Raw genomic sequence first — 21,636 nt, 5'->3', positions numbered from 1 at the left:
TGCAAGCCTGGGGTTCTCTCGTTCCCAGTCTCCTCTCCACCTCGCACGTCTTTGCAAATAGACAGCACCCACGGGGATGGGCGTACAAGGGAGAGGGGGGACCGAGCCCCCGTGAGTGGCCCAGCCTGTGTCCAGGTGAGGCCAGGGGCTCTGGTTACCCAGCCGGGGCCGGCCCGGGGCAGCGGCCCGTGTGGGAGGGAGCTCTGTAAGCAGTGGTCACCGGGGAAGCTGGGCAGCTGGGCCAGGACTCTCCCCCCCCCCCAGCGAAGACTCACCCTGAGCGGGGAGTAGGGTGCTGGTCGCAGGATCCCGGGGGGCAGTCTGTCCAGGGTGGGTGGTGAGGACCGGGGTGCTTCATCTTATAGGAAAGGGGGTACAGTGATGCCCCCAGGGAGCCTGACAAGGGCAGGCTGTCAGGACTGAGAGACGAAGAGGCCCGGGGTCAGGGCTGCTCGGGGCGGGGACCAGGTTCATCCCTAACGTGGCTCTGGAAGTGCCTCTGGGCAGCGTCGAAGGAACTGCATTGGAGGCCGGGAGTCACTCAAGGCAGGAAGGTGGGGGAATTTGAAGGTGGAAGTGAACTGAAGAAAGAGTCAGGAGAAAGTCTCATTGGAAACTGACAGGGCCAAACTGGGAAATCAGAAATCAAGAGGGGCTGGAGCAATAGCACAGCGGGGAGCGCATTTGCTCTGCACGTGGCTGACCCAGGTTCGATTCCCAGCATCCCATATGGTCCCCTGAGCACCATCAGGAGTAATTCCTGAGTGCAGAGCCAGGAGTAACCCCTGGGCACCGCCGAGTGTGACCCAAAAAGCAAAAAACAAAAAAGTTTGCGGAGGCCTCATTTCCCGGTTGCTAAAGCATCCCGCCTACTCTTCCATCAGGTCTGAGGAGAGCTGCCGTCTGAGCCATCGTTGCCTAACTTGGCTTTCCTGGGCCAGCCAGCCAGTGTAACCACCTGCTTTTATTTTACCACAAGGGCGGCACGGGGGGGGGGGGGGGTGATTCTGCAAGTCCCTCCCGAGACTCGTGTTGATATTGTCTCCACCTGTACCCGTGGCACCTCTCACTCCCTTCACCAGGCTCGAGTCATCTAAAGCGAGTCCATTTGGCTTCCGGAACACGGGCATCTCCCTCATCTGCCTCCTGGACGGGGCTGGTGCATTCCCATCTCTGGCCCAGCCCCGCTTCTGGCCCCCTGTGGGGAATGCTCGGTCTCAGGCGGTGGCTCCACTCCCTCGGTTCATCCCCTTAGCTGATTCTGCCCGGCAGGTGTGGCCAGCCAGGCCCGGGACATAGTGCGTGGCAGAGAGTCGCCTAGACGTGACCTCGCTGGCTCTGTCGGGCAAGTGGCAAGTCCGACCTTGCAGTGTGAGGCCGTGGGCTGCACCCCAGCCCCAGACACTCGTATCAAGACAGAGCTGGAGGAAGCGACGTCCCTTCTGGGGTTTCCAGGAGGCACGGGAACCATACCCCCCCAGAAGACGACGGCAGAAGGGGGCTCCCATTCAGAGGGGAGGGCGCGCCCTGCTCTCTGGGGCTGGAGTGATGAGAGCTGTGGGCACACAGAGCCAGATTCAAACAGAAAAACATGAAGAAGGATGAAGAAGGCCAGGAGACGGCGCAGCAGCCCAGCCCTTCCCTGCGTGTGCCGGGTGCGAGGCCACAGTGAAAGTGAATTAGAAATGGCAGGAATCCCTGGGGTCCTACTAAGCCTGGAACGGTACCACCAGGGGTTCATTTAGAGATGGCCCCTGGAGGGTGCTGCCTCTGGGGTCTGGCCCAGGCACCCAACGATTCTCTGTTTGGTGGGGTCCACGCACTTAGTGTGTCAGCGTTCCTAATGCCTATGCCCCCCTCCGAGTTCCCGGTCCACACGGGTTTGAATACTGAGCCTCGTGTTTCAGGGAGTCCGAACGGCAGCCCAGATGGTAATTCCAGAGCTTGACTCAAGATCCGAAGGGCTGTTTCTCTCATCAGCGCTCAAGTTTCGTGCTCCTGACTCGGCCAATCCTGTTCTCACTCGCTTTGCTCCCCGTGCAGACATTCTCCCCCTCCCTCCTGCCCCGCCGCTGTGCTAATGAGACTGTTTCTGTTTTTGGATTCCATGCTTACCTCTGCTTGCACAAACTCCTCCAAACGCTCTGACCTCTGCAGCCAGAAATCGCACTCCTGATTCTGAAGGTAAAGTTTGGTCTGCTGTGTCACTTTGCTTTGTCTGGAGCCAGACAGCGAGTCCTGGGACGCTTCCCTTTGATCCTGATTTAATTTAATTCTTTCTTTGTGTTTTTTTAAAATGAGCCGACAGAAATGCAAATGTCTCTGTGCTGTACATGTGATGTGTCTCTTCGACTGACCCTCACCCCTGGGTGGCCAGCTCTCTCGCCCAGGGAGACACTTAGCCAGAAATCTTTGTTCTTTGTGACCATCTCTCCACTGTGATGATTCTAATTTTATTTTTTTGCAGGGGGGAGGGGTCACACCCAGTGGTGCTCGGGGCTTATTCCTGGCTCTGTGTTCAGGGGATCCCTCCTAGAAGGGATCAGAGACTTCCCTGTGCCAAGGATGGCATCCCGGCTCCCCCTACACAAAGCCTGCTCTCTGCGCGTTGAGCCATCTCTCTCTGGTCCCCCAGCACATCTTTGTAAACTCATATCTTGCTGCTCTCTCTTCAACATCATCCACCACCGATGTATCCAATAATAGTTAACCTGGTTGCCAGCCTAGGAAAGTAACTCTCTGCCTGAGTGTCTGCTTCCTGACGAGGTCTGTCACTGTCACTGTCATCCCGTTGTTCATTGATTTAATCGAGTGGGCACCAGTAACATCTCCATTGTGAGACTTGTTACTGTTTTTGGCATATCGAATACGCCACGGGTAGCTTGCCAGGCTCTGCCATGAGGGCAGGATACTCTCGGTAGCTTGCTGGGCTCTCTGAGAGGGACGGAGGAATTGAACCTGGGTTGGCTGCGTGCAAGGCAAACGCCCTACCCACTGTGCTATCGCTCCAGCCCATCTGTATACAACTTTTGCAGGGCTGGAGCGGTAGCACAGCGGGTAGAGTGTTTGCCTTGAACGCGACCGACCTGGGTTCGATTCCCAGCATCACATATGGTCTCCTGAGCACCGCCAGGAGTAATTCCTGAGTGCAGAGCCAGGAGGAACCCCTGAGCATTGCTAGGTGTGACCCAAAAAGAAAAAAAAAAAAAGTTGCATACAAAGCGTTAAGCTCTGAAGAGGAGGTCAGGGCCCTTTAGTCTGCCTCCTCTCCTGCATTTGGGTTCAGTGTCTGCTGGGATCCAGACAGATGTTTGCATCCCTTTAAGAGGAGTAAGTGGAAAAAAAAAAAAAAGAGGAGCAAATGACAGACCGGGGAGACAATACAGCGAGTGGGGCTCTTGCCCTGCACGCAGCTGATTCAGGTTCAATCCTGGTACTCCATTTGATGTACTAAGTCCACCAGGAATGACCCCTGAACACAGAGCCAAGAATAAGCCTTGAGCATCTCTGGATGTGGCCCAAAAGCAGGACAAAAGAAGCGAAGAACAGTAAACAGCAGGCTGGGGAGATGGTTCAAATAGGCGGGCGCACACCTAGCCTGTGCCAGGCCCTGGGTTCAAGCCCCAGCACCCATGTTTCACCTGGGCCACCCTTGGTGACCCCTGAACACAAGGTTAAGCTCTGTCAGGAGCAAGCCCTGCCCCTCGCTCCCCCCCCCCCAAATTGCTAGTATGGCTCTTATAAAACGAAATAAATCATCCTATTTGTTGATACGTGACAGCAAAATGTACCTCAGTAAGATTTGGGGTATCTGGTGCTGTGTTTTTCAGTGGGTTCCTTTGTGGGTTCTCCAGGAGTGGAAATAAGGACTCTGGGTGGCCAGGGGCGGGCTTGGTGCCAGCGAGAGCCTGTGCTGCGTGTAGAGAAATGGGCCGTCCCCTCCCCGTGGCTCTGCCCTGAGTGCCCATGCAGAAGCTACTGAAGTGCTCGCTGACTTCGCACTCCCAGGCCTCTGCCCCCACAGTCACCTCCCTGTAACGGAACATTTACCGGGGCCTGGCATTTGCCCGCATTTTCTCACCTTAACTCATGCCATCGTCTGCCCCGCCCCAGCCCTCTGCCACCACCGAAGCTAACGTGTCCTTTACCTGCACGGGGGACGGGAAGCCCCTGCGGGGAGTTAAAGCGGCCCCTCTGAGTCTGAGTCCAGTGCTCTCTCTCGAGACATCCCCTGGGGGCCAAGGAACGAGGCAGGTGTAGTCTGACTTTGCTCCGGGTGCCTTCGGAACCGATGGCCCCTAGCGTGCTGGGTGGCGAGCCGTGAGCTGTGGTCTGCTCCCGCTCTGACAGCCGCCTGCCCTGGCACGGTGTGTGAGACCGGCATGAGCTGGAGCACGCTCTGGTCTCATCTTCCCATGCGTGCTTTTGGTTTATTATTATTTTTTAATGTAGGAGTATTGCTATTTATTCAGCCACTGATTGAGCTGACTGAGGCGGGCATGAACTCCACATTACTTTTTTTTTTAATTGAATATCCGTGAGCTAGACCATTACAAATCTGTTCATGATTAGGTTTCAGTCATACAATGACCCATCACCTATGCCTCCATCCGTGTACATTTCCCACCACCAACGTCCCCATTTCTCTCCCACCATCTCCCAACGCCCCACCCTCGCCCCCAGCCTCCCTCTGTTTTTGTGCATTACAGTTTGCAAGACAGGTACTAAGAGTTCATTGTGTTTGTTCAGAGCATTCCGTATTTTTATTGGGATAGTAAGGCTGGAGTAGCTTTGAACTTGATAGCAGTTTTGGGGTGTGGACATGACTACCGAGGCTTCCGGAAGTACAGGGAAGTGGGGGGAGGTAGCCCATCCCAACCCGAAGAGAGCCTGGAGATTTCAGACACAAAACCTACATACCCAAATTTTCAGCAGATTATATCTCGGTGAGGCCCGTCCTGAGACGGGGGAGTCAGGCCGGGGGCATGGCGGCAGGTTTGGAGTTGTGTCCTTTTTAAATTGTATCCCAGATAAAGCCAGCCCTAACCAGGAGGCTGAGCTTGGCTTCAAGACCTGGCCACACTGCTACCTGGCACCCAGGGCTGCTACCTGGCACCCAGGGCCTGTCTGAGCCGTGAGCTGCTCGTGGATGCTGAGTTGGAGGTCCTGCTCCCTCCGCTGCTCTGCCCCCAACCACTCATCAGACAAAGACTGTAATTTCCCAAAGAGCCTTACAAGTTATGTACCTCTACACACCAGTGAGTTGTGTGTACTGAGCAGCTCTCATCCAGAGGGCCTTATTAGCTTGTGTGTGTGTGTGTGTGTGTGTGTGTGTGAGTGTGTGTGTGTGTGTGTGTGTGTGGCGTATGTGTGTGTTTAAGTCAGGTCTGATTTTAAAATTCCCGAGGCTCCTGTCATTAACTGCAAAGTTTCCATGTATTGGCCCCATCCAAATTGCTTTTAACGCTTCCTGTGTGAGGTGTGGGGAGTTGAGCCCAGGGCAAGGCATGTGCTGTGCCTGCATCCTGACCAGCGTCTCCTGTGGCCCTGTGGTCCTGGGGGAAAAGCTTCCTAGATGTAGATGACCCGTGAGGCAAGTACTTCTGCCAACCCTGCTTATGCCATTTGAAAGCAAACAAGATACCTGAGGTTGGATGCGAATCATCCCCAGCAGCCTAGCCCCGGGTTGGACAGCGTTCCTTGAAGTCGAAGGAAGCTAGCCCCCTGCTCCGATGAACCAAATCTCCAGGAAGAGCTTCCAACTGGGAAATGCACACTGCAAATTCAGCCCATCGAGTCAAATATGTTTTTGGAAATGCAGTGTGTGTTTTGGGGGAATGTGTGTGTAACTTGGTATGTACCAGCTGTGCTCTTTCTCTGCCCCTGACCTCGCCTCTTTCCTGTTTGACTTGCAGATTATTGCCTACGAGCTCGGGGTTCTTATTTGTGTTTCCCTGGGACTCCTCTTCATCACCCTGATGCCTCTGGTGGGGTTGTGCTTCTGCCTGTGTCGGTGCCTTGGCAAGTGCGGAGGGGCGATGCACCAGCGGGAGAAGGCCCAGGGGCCCGCCCTGCGGCGCTACTTTGCAGTCTCCCTGCTGGTGATTTCCATCCTCATTAGGTAAGTGGGTCCTGGGGCATCTGTGGGGTGTGTGTCGGGTTGATGGGAAACGTGTCCTGGCCGTACGGGGGAGCCCGGAGTGGAAAAACAAAGGAGTGGCAGTGGCAGACTGAAAAGAGAGAAATCAGAAGTGCTCCTGTGTTGTCCCGAAAGATGCCCCCATCGTCCCAGCAGGCAGTCCACCCCGTGAGCTAGCAACTCCCTACCATGACGCCCCACCTTCCGGTTGGAGACACTCAGATGACGTTTGGACCGCAGAAAGCATTGGCCTCCAGAGACCCGTACCCACTTCCTTTCCTTGCTCTCAGGTGGAGACAGGTAACCGCAGGAAGGGCATGGCAAATATTTGCCAGTTGACGGGTATCAAAAGGGATCTTGCAAGATGGGAACAGTCCCTGGGTTGTGGGAGCTGAGAATCCCGTAGCACAAAATAGACTGTCTGATAAAATACCAGTTTTCTTGAATTTTCCATTAAGTCACTACCTTCTCATGAAGTGGGCAAGTTCATGTAGAATGAAAATGTGGCTGACGTGTCATGGTCATGACCCTGGCCCTGCGGTGTGACATTTGGCTGCTGCTCCCCATCTCGCCCCCATTCCTCCTCTCAGCTCGTGAACGTCCCACTTGGCAGCGGGAGCCAAGCACGGGAGGCTTAAAACTCGAGGCTCAGGGAGACAAGGCCATGAAGAGCCAGAAGGACGGGAGCTGCTCTGACACCCTCTTCCCTCTGTCTCCAGTCAGCTCGTTGGCTCTGTGGCCAGGAGATTTTTAAAAATTCAATGCATTTGCTGTCACTTAAGAACTAAAGCAGAACACAACTGCAATGCAATTGAAGCGGGCGTCCCTGCTGAGTTTCTAGCGGCGTGCCTGGGAGGACAGCCTCACACGAGGCCAGCGGTTGAGGGTTGAGATATTGATGACTCGGTGTAAAGGTTGCTGGAGTGCGGCTCGCCCACTGTAAAGAGCCAGGCAGGGTCAGCAGAGCCCCCGGGAAAGACTGGTGGGAGTCGCAGGCGCCAGTCTGTGTGTGGAGCCTTGGAGCACAGTAACCCCAGGACAGGGGTGCCCAAACCTTGGCTCCACTGCGTGGCTCACCTGGGGGTGACTTCCCGCCCTGTGCTGTGATGCTGCAGGTCGACGGCTGACAGGTGTGGGGGGAGTGAGCTCCTGGCTCTCCGCCGAGAGTCAGCACTAGCGACCACCACTTGGAATGGTGTTTCTTCGTTCTTTGTTTGGGTCCTGCCTGGCTGTGCCTGGGGCTTTCTCCTGGCTCTGTGCTCAGGAGTCACTCCCAACAGCACTCGGGGAACTGACTAGAAGAGGTGCCAGGAACTGAGCCTAGCTCGGGGCAGGCAAGGTCAGCGCCTTACCCCGGTTCTCTCTCTCCACCACCGGGAACCACCAGCTGAGTCATACTGAAACCTAAACTTGAACAGTCAAGGATTTCCTCCTCCTACCACCCTCCAGCAAAGGCCAGTGGGTTACCACGTCCTCTTCAGCAGTCCCTGTTTGTTTCAAGCAGACACCTTTGCCAAAAACAACGAAATAATAGACCTCAGCAATGCGCGGTGAGCGGGAGCCCAGAGAGACTGAGCTGATGTCATGTCCTTGTCTTTCACCGGGGAGACGGCATCTTCCCTGGGGTGGGCGCGTGGGGCCCGTCTGTCTTCTCCCTTTGTCCCTTTGTCTCTCTCTGTCTGGCTATCTCTCTCTCTCTCTTTCTCTATTTCTCTCTCTCTTTTTTTTTTTTTTTGCTTTTTGGCTCAAACCTGGCAATGCACAGGGGTTACTCCTGGCTCTGCACTCAGGAATCACCCCTGGCGGTGCTCAGGGGACCATATGGGATGCTGGGAATCGAACCCAGGGTTCAGCCGCGTGCAAGGCAAACACCCTACCCACTGTGCTCCAGCCCCTCTATTTCTCTTTCTCTTTCTCCCCATTTCTTCCTCTCCATTTTTCTCTCTGTCCATTTCTCTTTTTCTTTTTCTCCATTCTTATTTCTCTCTCTTTCCCTCTTCATGTCTCTCTGTCTTTTTCTCTTTCTCTCAGTCTCTCTTCTCTCTCTCTCTCTCTCTCTCTCTCTCTCTCTCTCTCTCCCTCTCTCTCTCTCTCTGTCTCTCTGAGTTAGACTGTTTCTTAACACTGAATTCTGAAGGCAGTTTAGGATTGGTCAGTGGTAATTCAGACGGTCCTGTCTCTCTGCCTCGGGTCCGAAGGCTCTTCAGGAGTGCCCAGACCCTGTCGCTGTGGGGGTAATCACATCCTGCCCAGCTGCCAGGGAGATGTTAACGACAGCCCCAGGACCTGCTGAGCACAGGGACCCCACAGTCCTCCCTGCGTGCCGTCTCCTCCCTCCCCACCTCCTCGCACAGACAGCAGAGGTGTCAGGGTTCAGTGTGTCTTGAGGAGACACTTGTCCTTACGTCTTCTTTTAGCCTGAGAGCAAGTTAGTGATTTTTACTGGACATTGACCCATGTGATAGGATTTCAGGAAACTTCCTATAGTTGTGCGTGCACTTTACTTAAATAAATGTTCATAGATTTACATTTTGCATTTATTATGCATTCCTTAAGTAATACAGGCTCTCAAGTTTTTTAAATAAGGCATTTATGCTGTTTTGGGTTTCATTTTGTTTTTGTTTTGGGGCCCCACATGGAAGCCAAAAGTGCTCAGGGCTAACTCCTGACTCTGTGCTCATGAATTCCTCCTGGTGGTACTCGAGGGACCATATGGGCCTCTGGGGAACCCCGGTCGGCCACAGGCAAGGCAAGCACCCTACCCTCTGTAGTACTGCTCTGGCCCAGATTTCTAATTTTTAAATGGTCTGGTTTGGGTTTTGTTTTGGGGCCACACTTGGCTGCGCTCAGGGCTTACTCCTGGCTCTGCACTCAGGAAAAGAACCTTCTGGACGGGTCTGGGGACCATATGGGATGCCAGGGATCGAACCCAGGTCAGCTGTGTTAAAGCAAACTCCCGACACACTGTACTATCACTCTGACCCGTTCAATGGTCTTTTATTTGCATGTAAACACTCATTAGGGCTGGAGCAATAGCACAGCAGTAGGGCATTTGCCTTGCACATGGCCGACCCAGGTTTGATTCCTCCGCCCCTCTCAGAGAGCCCGGCAAAATACCAAGAGTATCTCGCCTGCACGGCAGAGCCTGGTAAGCTACCCGTGGCGTATTCGATATGCCAAAAACAGTAACAAGTCTCAAGATGGAGATGTTACTGGTGCCCGCTCAAGCAAATTGATAAGCAATGGAATGATGGTGACAGTGACTCATTATGTGCTTTATGTGTTATATACATTATAGTTCATCCTAACTGAAATATGTATGTTATTTATAAAATCACAAAGCCAGGGGCTAGAGAGCTAGTACCGGAGATAAGGCACTCACCTTGCATGTGACTGCAGCATCCTTTTTTTTTTAATTTTTAAAATTTTATTGAATCACCGTGAAATAGTTACAAGCTTTATGTTTGAGTTACAATCTCACAATGATCAAACACCCATCCCTCCACCAGTGCACATTCCCCACCACCAATATCCCCGTATACCCCTCTTTCCCACCCTCCCCCTGCCTCTAAGGCAGACAATATTCCCCATACTCTCGCTCTACTTTTGGACTTTATGGCTTGCAACACAGACACTGAGAGGTCATCATGTTTGGTCCATTATCTACTTTCGGCATGCATCTCCCATCCCAACTGGTTCCTCCAGCCATCATTTTCTTAGTGATCCCTTCTCTATTGCATCTGCCTTCTCCCCTCCGCTCATGAAGCAGGCTTCCAGCTATGGGCAATCCCCCTGGCCCTTGTATCTACCATCCTTGGGTGTCAGCCTCATGTTATGTTATTTTATACTCCACAAATGAGGACTGCAGCATCCTAAACCTTGGTTAGAGTCCTCAGGACCACAGATGGCCCCTAGAACCCCCCCAGACATGCGCACTCCCTCTCCCCAACTAAACCTAAGTCTCAAAGTCAGTCATGAAATTATTTTTCATTTCTATATTATATTAAAACTATAATTTTTTAAAAAATTAACCCCTCAAATGAATTTAGTCAAGGTTTTTTAGTATATTTTATTCAGAATTTCTTATTTCAGTGTACAATGACTCCATAACCTTCTACACATTCACTTAACAATTTTTTCCTCTATCCAGGTAAGATTTAATAATTTGAAAGCCATGCTTTTAAATTTCAGTATAACTAAACCAAAGTTGATTAACTCTTTGAGGATAAGTGACAAATCTAGAACTAGTTTATTTCACATAATGCATTGAACTTAGGCGAATCATAGAGATCTAACCAAGGGCAGCGTTTGAGCCTGTTCTGTCTACTTCAGATTCAGATTAGAAGTTTAAACATCTTTGCTTTGGCTTTCTAAACTTAGGTTACCTAATTAGATATCTTCCTTTTGAAATGCCCCTCGGTTTTTCAAGTACATTCATCCTCATGGCTTGAATAATAGGGCTTGCAAGAAATCAACATTAGCAAAGAAGATTAAAGACCAAGGGGAAAACAAAGATTTCTGCAGTATAATTAGATAGAAAGGAGAGGAAATCATGTTAACAAAATCAGAAGGATGGACAAAATAAGAGAAGAATCAGAATAAAACTACAGGGGAACTGCCAGAAATTCCAGGTATGCCAGTTTCATAGGCTGAGAACTCTGGGGTCCTCTTGGAGTGCGGGACCGACATCGCTCCACCCCTCCTTCTTCTAGGAGCCGGGCCAGCCGCCCACACCCCACAGCCATCACCATGGAAACCCACAGCCCTGTTACATATGCTCAAGTTTCTGGAGCCTGTGACCACATTTGCAGCTGTGTGACACCTCCAAATTCTACAATACTTATATCCAAGTAGGAGCACAACAAATTAGAAGGGAAAGTAACATAGAATTCAGCTCCAGAAACAATAAAACAGGAGGTTCAGTTAGCAACGAACAGCTTAGTAGCCCCTCAGACAAGGACTTAATGACCCCATGGTGAGATAAAACAATTTTCAAAATTTTTCTTTTACTGAAGTTTTTTTTTTTAATTCCATTAACCATTTGGTTGTAACAAGCAGTATAAAATAAATTATTTTGTGCCTCTAGGAGGGCAGGCTTGAGGAGAGTAATGTCTGGGAAAATGGGGACAGTGGTGGAGGGAAGATCACACTGGTGGTGGGATTGGTCTCAGAATACTGAATGCCTGTAACAACTGTATTATGGATAACTTTGTTAACCACAGGTTTAAAATAAAGGAAAAACCCTAGAGGGAAAAAAGAGAAAGAAACGGAAGACTGAGTCTGTGGTTTGCATGGACCTCAGTAGAAATGTATGCCATTGATAAGTAATATTTGTGAATGATTTTTTAAAAATCCTTCCAGAAACCTAGTACAGTCTACTTCTCTTTTATCAGGATAATTTCCATTTCGTGTTCTAGAACAAGTGTCACAGTTAAAAATAAAGTCTTTTTTTTTTTATTTCATTTTCATTTTGTTTTTTGTTTTATAACATTTTTTTTTGCCACACCTAGCAGTGCTCAGGGGTTACTCCTGGCTGCGCACTCAGGAATCTCTCCCATCAGGCCCAGGGGACCATAAGTGGTGCTGGGGATTGAACCCAGGCTGCCTGCTTGCGAGGCAAGCACCCTACCCACTACCCACTCTGCTAGTGCTCCAGCCCCTAATTTTGCTTTTTGGTCAGACCCAGTGCCAAGCACGTTCAAGACACGTTTTAGATTTTAAATTAGTCATGAGTACTTTGACTTTTCACCCGTCTTTTTTATTAGACATTTTCAAAATCTTTTCTAAAAAATGTTTTAATTGAGAAGTGCAGAGTATTAAGGAGAGAGGCCCCGAGTGTGGAATGTATGTGTCAGGTTCTTGCTCCTTCTGAACTTTTCTAAAGACAGCTGGGGGACATTAGGGTTCCCCAGACACTGACATGTGTTTACTTCAGCCTGATTTACCCCAGCCAAATTTCACCTCTCAGTGTAGACTGTTTAAGTGTATGTGACTGATTCCAGAAAAAGCCAGTTTCTTCTCCTTTCTTTGCTTTGCACTTGTCATCACTCCGTTTTTCAGAATTTCAAAAGGGCCATAATCAACAACAATAACAACAAAAAACAGAGAACAGCCAGGCCCTTATTTCTGAGTTCCCAAATTCGATAAGTCAGCTTCTGCCAATTATGGCCGTGAAAATCAAATCCCAGTCATTCGCAGGAAGACGGCTGCTCTCAAAATTCATCTTTCATTAGGATGTGACTGTCAGGGCTCGGCCAGGAGGGCGCGGGTTCTGGAAGAGAAATGGAGCTTAGAAGCCTAAAAACTCACATGGCTTTCTTTTTCTTTCTCCATTTTTTTCTGTTTTGGGGTGTGGGTGGGAGTTGGAGGTTGTGGTCCTCAGGAATTAGGACTCAGTGCTCAGACGGTATGTGGATCAGGGGCTCTCACACCCGATTACAGTGCAAGGGCAGCACTTTATCCTGTTCTCTCTCTGGTCTTGAGGGACTTTCCTAGTGGGAGGAAGCACATAGTTAGTTCACATTTCATCTGAGAACTCTCTTTTAAAAATGAGACCGGGCAGCCAAACCGATAGTACAGGGAGCAGAGCATTTGCTTTGCATACGGCTGACCCAGGTTTGATCCCTGGCTTCCTGTATCTTCCCCCGAGCACCGCCAGGAGTGATTGCTGAGTGCAGAGCCAGGAGTAACCCCTGAGCATCACCAGGTGTGACCCCCCCTCCCCCAGTGAGACCAGAGTCAGAGCAATAGTATAGCTGGTAGGGCACATGCCTTGTCCTTGGCTAACTCCAGTTCAATCCCTGGTATGAGAGAAGAGAGCCTTGAGCAGAGAGCTAGGAGTAAGCCCTGAGCACTGCCAGGCGTGACCCCTCCACACCACCCCTAAAGAAACAAAAACAGTTGCTTTCTGAAAGCATTTATTTGGCTTTTATTGGTTACTTTCATTAAGTCAGCAGAAATTGGCAGGAGGAATGTTGCTTTACATTTGAAATGTTTAGCCTTGCTCTTTAAAAGCTACAAGTATTTACTTTAAAGAATTACATTACACTTGACATATACTTATAGGTGTAAAGATTTAAGAGAAAACTGTTCTGTCCGTTGGGAAACTCAAGTGTAGTGCCCATTTTTATAGCCAATGTGCTATACAAACAGATTGCAGTCACACGTTCCAAATCCCAAAAAATCTTGTTGCACCACATGAAAGTCCCTCTTTCTTTTTAAATTTTTTATTAGAGAATCACTGTGATGTATTACAAACTTATGAACTTTTGTGTTTGCATTTTATCCATACAGAGATCGTTTAATCATCCCTCCACTAGTGCCCATTCTCCTCCACCAATGACCCCAGTATCCCTCTCATCACCCCCATCCCATCCCCCACCACCCCACCCTGCCTCTGTGGCAGGGCATTCCCTTTTGTTCTCTCTCCTTTTGGGTGTTGTAGTTTGCAATAGAGGTATTGAGTGGCCATCATGTTCGGTCTATAGTCTACTTTCAGCTCGAATCTCCCAACCTGAATGGGCCCTCCCAACATCCTCTACTTGGTGTTCCCTTCTCTATCTCAGCTGCCTTTTCCCCCAGCATGTGAGGCCAGTTTCCAAGGTCCGTGGGGCAGACCTCCTGATCCTTATCTCTACAACTCTTGGGAGTTTGTCTCCCACTCTGTTATTTTATATTCCACAGATGAGTGCAGTCTTTCTATATCTGTTCCTTTCTTTCTGACTGATTTCACTTAACATGATACTTTCCATGTAGATGCACTTATATATAAATTTCATGACTTCGTCTTTTCTAACAGCTGCATAGTATTCCATTGTGTAGATGTACCAAAGATTCTTTAATCAGTCATCAGTTTTGGGGCACTTCGGTTTTTTCCAGATTGTGGCTATTGTAAACAGTGCTGCAATGAACATAGAAATGCAGGTGTCATTTCTACTATGCCTTTTTGCCTCTCCGGGATATATTCCCAGCAGTGGAATTGCTGGGTCAAATGGGAGCTCAATTTCTAATTTTTTGAGAATCGTCCATGTTGTTTTCCAAAGGGGCTGAACCAGCCGGCATTCCCACCAGCAGTGAAGGAGGGTCCCTTTCTCCCCACATCCTCTCCAACAGCGGTTGTAAAAGTCCCTGTTTTTAATCAGATGTGGAGAGCTTCTGGTCATTGGCGCATGGTTCCCCTCGGTGTCTCTCAGTTTCTTCAGACTCATAGTTGAGGAGCATGTGTTTAAAACATATATAAATTATTTGATTTTCCTTACTTAAAAGCACTAAGGAATGGAGTCAGAGATAGGGCAGCCAGGAGGGCGCTTGTCTTGAAAGTGGCTGACCCAGGTTCGATCCATGACACCACCGACAGTCCTCTGAGCTCCAACAAGAGTGCTCCCGGAGCACAGCAGTTGTGGACTGAAAAACAGGTGAACAAAAAAGAGTAAGGTGTGTCTAAACCCACCGCCATTAAAAGCATAGCTTCTTCCCTACCTACCTGTGTTTCAGTCGAAGCTTTAAGTCAGGGCTTGCAGATGGAGGCTTGTGTGGTATGTCAAGTTTGGGGGCGGGGAGGGTCCGGAGCTGACCCAGCGCCTGCTCTCCACACAGAGGACCCGCCAGCACCCAGGACTCTGGAGTATCAAGCCAGAACAGCCCGCCAGCACCCAGGCGTGAACCCAAAGCCCAAGATAATAATGTTTTTACTCCGATTCGTTGTTCATTACTCAGGATGGCCATAGTTGTGTAAGAATCCAGACTCCCAGATTTTTGTGAATGTGTGGGAGAGATGACGACCCTAACTGGCCGTCAAGGGGACACTTGCTCGAAACATCTGTCCTGACCCACATGTCCGACGCCCCATCTCTAGGCCTCGCCCCGCGCTCTCCGCACGGCCTGTCCTCTGCAGGCTCATGTTGGCCCTGACACGCGCCAGCCTCCATCTGAATGTGGAAGTTGCTGAAGACCAGCTTTGAAAGTGATGAATTTTCTTCCTGAATTCTACTGAGTACAGATCAATACTTTTATTTTAAGTGACTCTCTACTTGATTAGCGGGAGTTTGGGTCATTTAAAATAGGCTACATTTAACTACGAAACAATGGTGTCAGTCACTTTAAGTTCAGATGCCACTACACAAAATAAATGAATGTCAAATAAATCAATATAATATGTTGCATTTAAAATTCAACATTAGATTTAAGCACAGAGCCATGTGGGGACGCTCCTTTGCGGCCCCGCGCGAGATCGACCCCGGAGGCAACTGAACCACTTTGGACACGAGCGGCGCCCCCAAAATGCCTCCAAACTGTGTGCTGGGAGCTTCTGGCCCAGGCGCTGCCGGCAGGGTATGCTCTTTTCTCTCTCAACTCTTTCTGTTTGAACGCAGCGAGGCTATAGCCGGTTTTTAGACTCTACAGGAAGTCCGGGATAGCCGATGGGCGGGACTCCCGGATCCGCCCTGTGCCGGCCGACATTTAAGCAGAGAGCCATGTGGGGACGCTCCTTTGCGGCCCCGCGCGAGATCGACCCCGGAGGCAACTGAACCACTTTGGACACGAGCGGCGCCCCCAAAATGCCTCCAAACTGTGTGCTGGGAGCTTCTGGCCCAGGCGCTGCCGGCAGGGTATGGTCTTTTCTCTCTCAACTCTTTCTGTTTGAACGCAGCGAGGCTATAGCCGGTTTTTAGACTCTACAGGAAGTCCGGGATAGCCGATGGGCGGGACTCCCGGATCCGCCCTGTGCCGGCCGACATTTAAGCACAGAGCCATGTGGGGACGCTCCTTTGCGGCCCCGCGCGAGATCGACCCCGGAGGCAACTGAACCACTTTGGACACGAGCGGCGCCCCCAAAATGCCTCCAAACTGTGTGCTGGGAGCTTCTGGCCCAGGCGCTGCCGGCAGGGTATGGTCTTTTCTCTCTCAACTCTTTCTGTTTGAACGCAGCGAGGCTATAGCCGGTTTTTAGACTCTACAGGAAGTCCGGGATAGCCGATGGGCGGGACTCCCGGATCCGCCCTGTGCCGGCCGACATTTAAGCACAGAGCCATGTGGGGACGCTCCTTTGCGGCCCCGCGCGAGATCGACCCCGGAGGCAACTGAACCACTTTGGACACGAGCGGCGCCCCCAAAATGCCTCCAAACTGTGTGCTGGGAACTTCTGGCCCAGGCGTTGCCAGCGAGTGATGCAATTACCAAAAGAATCTTCCTTGGACTTCATATAGAAATCCAAAACCGCGCGGCTGCGATAGCAGCCGCGCGACCTAATATCTTTTGATTGTTTCATTGTCAGCAACGTGTAAATGTTCCTTTTTGGCAGGGCTTAACGTGGGGGGAAACTCCAAACAATAGTACTAAGTTTTTTGTTAAAGGGTAAAAGATTGTAGCGATAGAATTTTAGGCAGAATTTTCCCTGGACTTTAACGGGTCGGACTTTGGTGGGAAATCCTAACAAGAATAGTAAGTCTTTTGCTGAAATATTGAAGGCCACCAAAGTGGTAGCCATCTCTATAGACTGAACTAAGCCATATCCCCACGCCGGCTGAGAAGAAATATCCTTCTTTCGCGGGAAAAAACGCGGCGTGGCGTTAACCATAGTATGATGTCCATTAAGCTGACATGGACCTGGTGGCGTGGGAATGGGATGCAAGGGAATAAATTATTATGTACATGGAACAGCGGGACGCTGGTGGAACCTTGAGCCGGGGCCGATACCAGCGTATTACTTTTGGTTCCAGAAACTGCTTGCAGACATTGTACCAGACTATCAACTAAGCTAGAGCCCCACGCCGGCTGATGACGAGAAATAACCATCTCTTTTGGTTTGTTTCCCTTTGTCAGGCAGCGTGGTGATTACTAAACAGGCGTGATCTCGGTGGCGCGGGACGAGGGGGGAAAAAATAGAATAGTTATGTAACAAACAGCGGGACTTAATATCTCTACATTCTCAGCAATGGAGAGCCATCAAATGCTTCCTTGACAGTGGGACTGTCTTCTCTTTTTTGGGGGGAAGCCCTAGCAACAATAGTGAATTATGTGTTGAAACATGGACTGTAACCAAGATAAAGCGTAAACGAAGTGAAACTTATCACTTACAAGGGCGGGGACTGGGGGGGTGGGAGGGGGCGGGAGGTATAATGGGGTGGTTGGTGATGGAATATGGGCACGGGTGAAAGGAAGGGTGTTTGAGTACTGTATAACTGACATAATCATGAGAACTTTGTAACCCTCCACATGGTGATTCAATAAAATTTAAATTTAAAAAAAAAAAAAAAAAAAAAAAAAAAAAAAAAAAAAAAAAAAAGAATAAAATTCAACATTAGAGCATCGAGTTGGAAGTAGCCCCGGAGCACTGCCAAGGATGGCTCAAAAACAAACAAAAAATAGAGAAGAAAAGAAAGCACTGAATAGTTTTATTGTATTGCAGATTTCTTTTTTATTTTTTAAAAAATTATTATTTTTAATTTTTTATTGAATCACAGTGAGATACACAGTTACAGAGTTGCTCATGATTGGGTTTCTGTCATATAAAGTTACAACACCTGTCCCTTCACCATGTTCATTTCCCACCACCAATGTCCCAGTTTCCCTGTTTCTCTCTCTCTCTCTATATATATATATGTATATATATACATATATAATAACACAGCAGGTAGGGCATTTGCCTTGCCAGGGCCAACCTGGGTTTGATTCCTCTGTCCCTCTCAGAGAGCCCAGCAAGCTACCGAGAGTATCCCACCCGCACGGCAGAGCCTGGCAAGCTCCCCGTGGCATATTCGATATGCCAAAAACAGTAACAAGTCTCACAATGGAGACGTTACTGGTGCCCGCTCAAGCAAATCGATGAAACAACAGGAGGACAGTGCTACAGTGCTACCATATATGTATATAATTTTGGGTCTTATGGTTTGTAATACAGATAATAAGAGGTTAGACGGGAACTGAGTGTTGAAACTAGCATTTTATTTCTTTTTAAATATAAGAGAGTAATTTTCAGGGCAACTTGCTACACACCATCATTGATTCCGTGAGTAGTTCAGCCAACAAAGGAGCGAAGATGGTTTCAGACTCAGCCAACGTGGCTAAGTGGGTCCGAAGGGTCAGTGCAGCCCTTAGCCCACCCTCAGCGGGCATGGGCCCCTTTGACCCGCCCTCCCTGGGCATGTCCTTTCCCCGTCGACCAGAAACCCTCTGGAGCTCCAGAAGCTGTTTCCTGACTGTCACTCGGGCAGCAAGGGCAGCCCCAGAGGAAAGAGTCTTTTTCTTTTTTCTTGTTGGTATTTTGGCAGAGCTCAGGGCTTACTCCTGGCACCGGGCTCAGGGATCCCTCCTGGAAGCTCAGGGGACCGTCTTGGGGACGGGGGGACCCAGTCAGTCACCTGCCAGGCTAATGCCTTCCCCGTGTGCCTTTTCCATCACGCCGTGAACGTGGTGGCGGTAAGGTGGGGCGGTGGGGGCGTGGAGGGCGGTCCCTTAGGCCTGCCCAGCCCAGCGGCTCCAGCCCACCTCTGGGGTGTCTTGAGCCCCGAGGAATGCAGGAACCGGCTTGGGGGAAGTGGATTAGGGGAGGTCGGCGGGGAACCAGCGTTCTTTGGAACAATCAAGAGTGTGCTGGGGGTGGGGACCTGGAGCGATGGTGCAGAGGATGGGGCTCCCGCCATACACACGGTCCAGTCGGGTTCGGTCCCCGCACCCCATAATGCTCCCTGAGCACTCGGGGCCATCCCAGGCCACAGAGCTGAGAGTAAGCGCTGAGGAACACAGCAGGGGCGGCCCCGAAAGGGAAACAACAGCAGAACAGTTGTCCCATGACTGAGATCCATAGTCTCAGGAACATGCATCTTTTTTTAATTTTATTTTATTGAATCACCGTGAAAAAAAAATTACAAAGCTTTCAGGTTTAAGTCTCAGTCATATAATGATTGAACCCCCATCTCTTCACCAGTGCACATATTCCACCACCAAGAACCCCAATGTACCCCCCTCCCACCCCCCACCACCTAAGTAGCTAATGATCTTCCCTTTATTCTCTCTATACTTTGAGTACATTCCATATTTCAATAGAGAACTCACTATTATTCTTTGGAATTTTTCCCCAACAATCAGGCCTGCTGAAAAGGCATCATTTAATAATTTCTCTTCATTGCTGAGAGTGAAGACTCTGAGTCTCAGGTTTTGGGTTTCTAATATTTTAGCTCAGTTCACAGTCAAAATGCATAGCTGCAAGAAGCCGCTCTGGGTGCCAAAATGGATTAGGAGACCTCAGGATCAGAGTCTTTAGGAGCAGAGGGTCTGCTTCTTGTGCCGCAGCTCCGGATCATATCTGGGCGGAAGGCGTGCCGGTAACGCCCCCCTCCCAGCACCACTCTGAGGCCAAAAGGGACCTTTGGCTGGGCAGCTCAGCGGGCGGGGGTCCAGGCTCTGCTGGCAGCCCGAGTCAGCCCCACCTGCTTCTCACCCCCGCAGCCCAGGCAGAGCAGCCCTGAGGTCCCGGTGTGGTTGAAAGGAAGAAAAACAAAAGCTCACTAGGGGAAAAGGGACCCGTGTTCACTCCTGTCAGTACTGCATGTGAGCCTCGGATGGAGCTGGGGGTGAAGGGCCTTAGAGCTCATTCTCTGCACCAGAATCTCTCCTACACACCGACCCCCTCTCCCGGGCTCCCCACCCCCACAACTCCAGCCTTTTTACATGTCATTTGCAAAGTGCTGTTCTAGAAACATAATTACAGCTTCCAGGGAAACTTGACAATTTTAGTTACAACTTGGTTTAAAAAAAAAAAAAAAATTGTTTCCTGAGTTTATGTGATTCCTTGCTGACATCTAGTGGCCAGATCTGGCAAAGCCCCGCCAGTTCGCAGTGTTCAAAGGTGGAAGGGATCCTTAGTACCTAATCAATACTAAGAGTCCTTCAGGTGATTAAACATAGACATCTTACATGTCTGGAAAAATGTTTGTTATTGCTACATTGGGCATGTTTTTTGCAACATGCCTTTGGGATAGAACTTTGGAAACGATGGGGAGTATGTCTCCCATGGAGAAAAGTGTCCATACCCTAAGAACAATACATGAAGCAAATGAACAGATGATGCCATTCAAATAAGTCTTATATCCCCGAATATAAGCACTGGACAGTTTTGATGGGTTTGGCTCTCTCTATGAAAGGGAAATAAAGTACGGACACCAGTGCTTGACTCTGATGGGTGAAACTGTGCTCAGACTTCATCTTTTCCTCTCATCTGGCATTTTCTTTTTTAATTTTTTAAATTTTTATTAGTGAATCACCGTAAGGTACAGTTACAAACTTAAGAGCTTTTATGTTTGCATTTCGTTTACATCCCTCCACCAGTGTCATCTGGCATTTTCATCCTCAAAGAACTTATGGGGTTTTTTTTTGTGTGTGTGTGTGCGCACATATATGTGCATACGCATACATGTGTGCATGCACACACATGCATGCACACACATACATATACACATGCATGCACACATGCACACTCACACACACATGCATACACAAACACATGTACATGTGCACAACCCTTCCACCCTCTGTAACTTCAGTGCCCCCTGCCCGTCCCTGAGAGCGCAGTGCCACTCCTCTCTTCCACTCCTGCGCCTGGGCGTGCTCCTCTCCAAGTCGCTGTGTGGGTCCCAGCTGGATGGGGCGAGGATGGCACCTGGGCAGAAGCTGTGGCAGCTAGAGGTCCCTGGGGCCGACCCCACCTCCTCCCGCCAAATTGCTACAAGCCTCCTGGTGGAGCGCTGGCTCACGCACCCGTGCTCTTCTCTCTCTCTGTCCCTGCAGCGGTGGCATCGTCTGTGTGTTTATAGCAAACCATTACATGAGGAACCTGGGAACCAGCACCTGGAAGCTGGCAGACAGTAACATAAACGACCTGAGAACCTTCCTGAACTCCATCCCAGAGGTAAAGACCACACACTCGCACCCCGGGACCCTTCCCACTGCGGATTCTCAGAGTTCCTCCAAGACCTTTGGGGGGTGGGGGGTGGGCAGGGCTGAGGGGCACACCTGGTGGTGCCCAGGGCGTATTCTTTCTCTGCACTCAGGGATCCCTCCCGGAGGCCCCAGGGGACAGTGTGGGGCGCTGGGGGGTAGAAGTCACATCAACCACATGCGAGGGGAACTCTCCGCCGATGCCTAGGTCTCCATCCCTCCTCCGTGTCTGGGGTCCCGGTGGGCCCAGAGAGTCTGTCTGGGTGGGCGCTCCTTTCAGGTGTCCCCGCTGAGGGAATAAAGCATGAGTGAGTTCCAAGAGCGCACACAGAGCATCATTCAGAACTGGCTGTTTCTGCTTCAGTCCTTGGCAACTTCAGGCAAAACAAGGGTGCCCCTCGCACAGGATGCTCCCATCTGAGCCTGGGGCTGGTTTGCAGAGGAGTCTGGCTGCTGGTGGAGGAAGTCCCCGGGCCTGCGAGGAAGCTGCTGTTGGAATAAGGCCTTTGTAGGGGCCTGCGAGATGGTGTATCGGGTGAGGCACCAGCCTTGCATACGGTCGA

At 50.3% G+C, this 21,636-nt stretch overlaps 1 protein-coding gene across 6 annotated transcripts in view; it reads left to right on the top strand.

The window, feature by feature from the left end:
- The window catches only part of PROM1 (prominin 1), a 116,172-nt gene that overhangs the window by 46,264 nt on the left and 48,272 nt on the right, over positions 1 to 21,636 (top strand). For all 6 annotated transcript variants that reach the window (XM_055140692.1, XM_055140698.1, XM_055140694.1 and 3 more), the window contains exons 4-5: positions 5,916 to 6,121; positions 20,924 to 21,044. In XM_055140692.1, the coding sequence (XP_054996667.1) occupies positions 5,916 to 6,121; positions 20,924 to 21,044 (327 nt within the window). The remainder of the gene's footprint in view (positions 1 to 5,915; positions 6,122 to 20,923; positions 21,045 to 21,636) is intronic.

This window comes from Sorex araneus, chromosome 5 (assembly GCF_027595985.1).
Source record: "Sorex araneus isolate mSorAra2 chromosome 5, mSorAra2.pri, whole genome shotgun sequence".
Lineage (NCBI taxonomy): Eukaryota > Metazoa > Chordata > Mammalia > Eulipotyphla > Soricidae > Sorex > Sorex araneus.
Note: the sequence above shows the minus strand (reverse complement) of the source record. Positions and strands in the feature narration are given on the sequence as shown.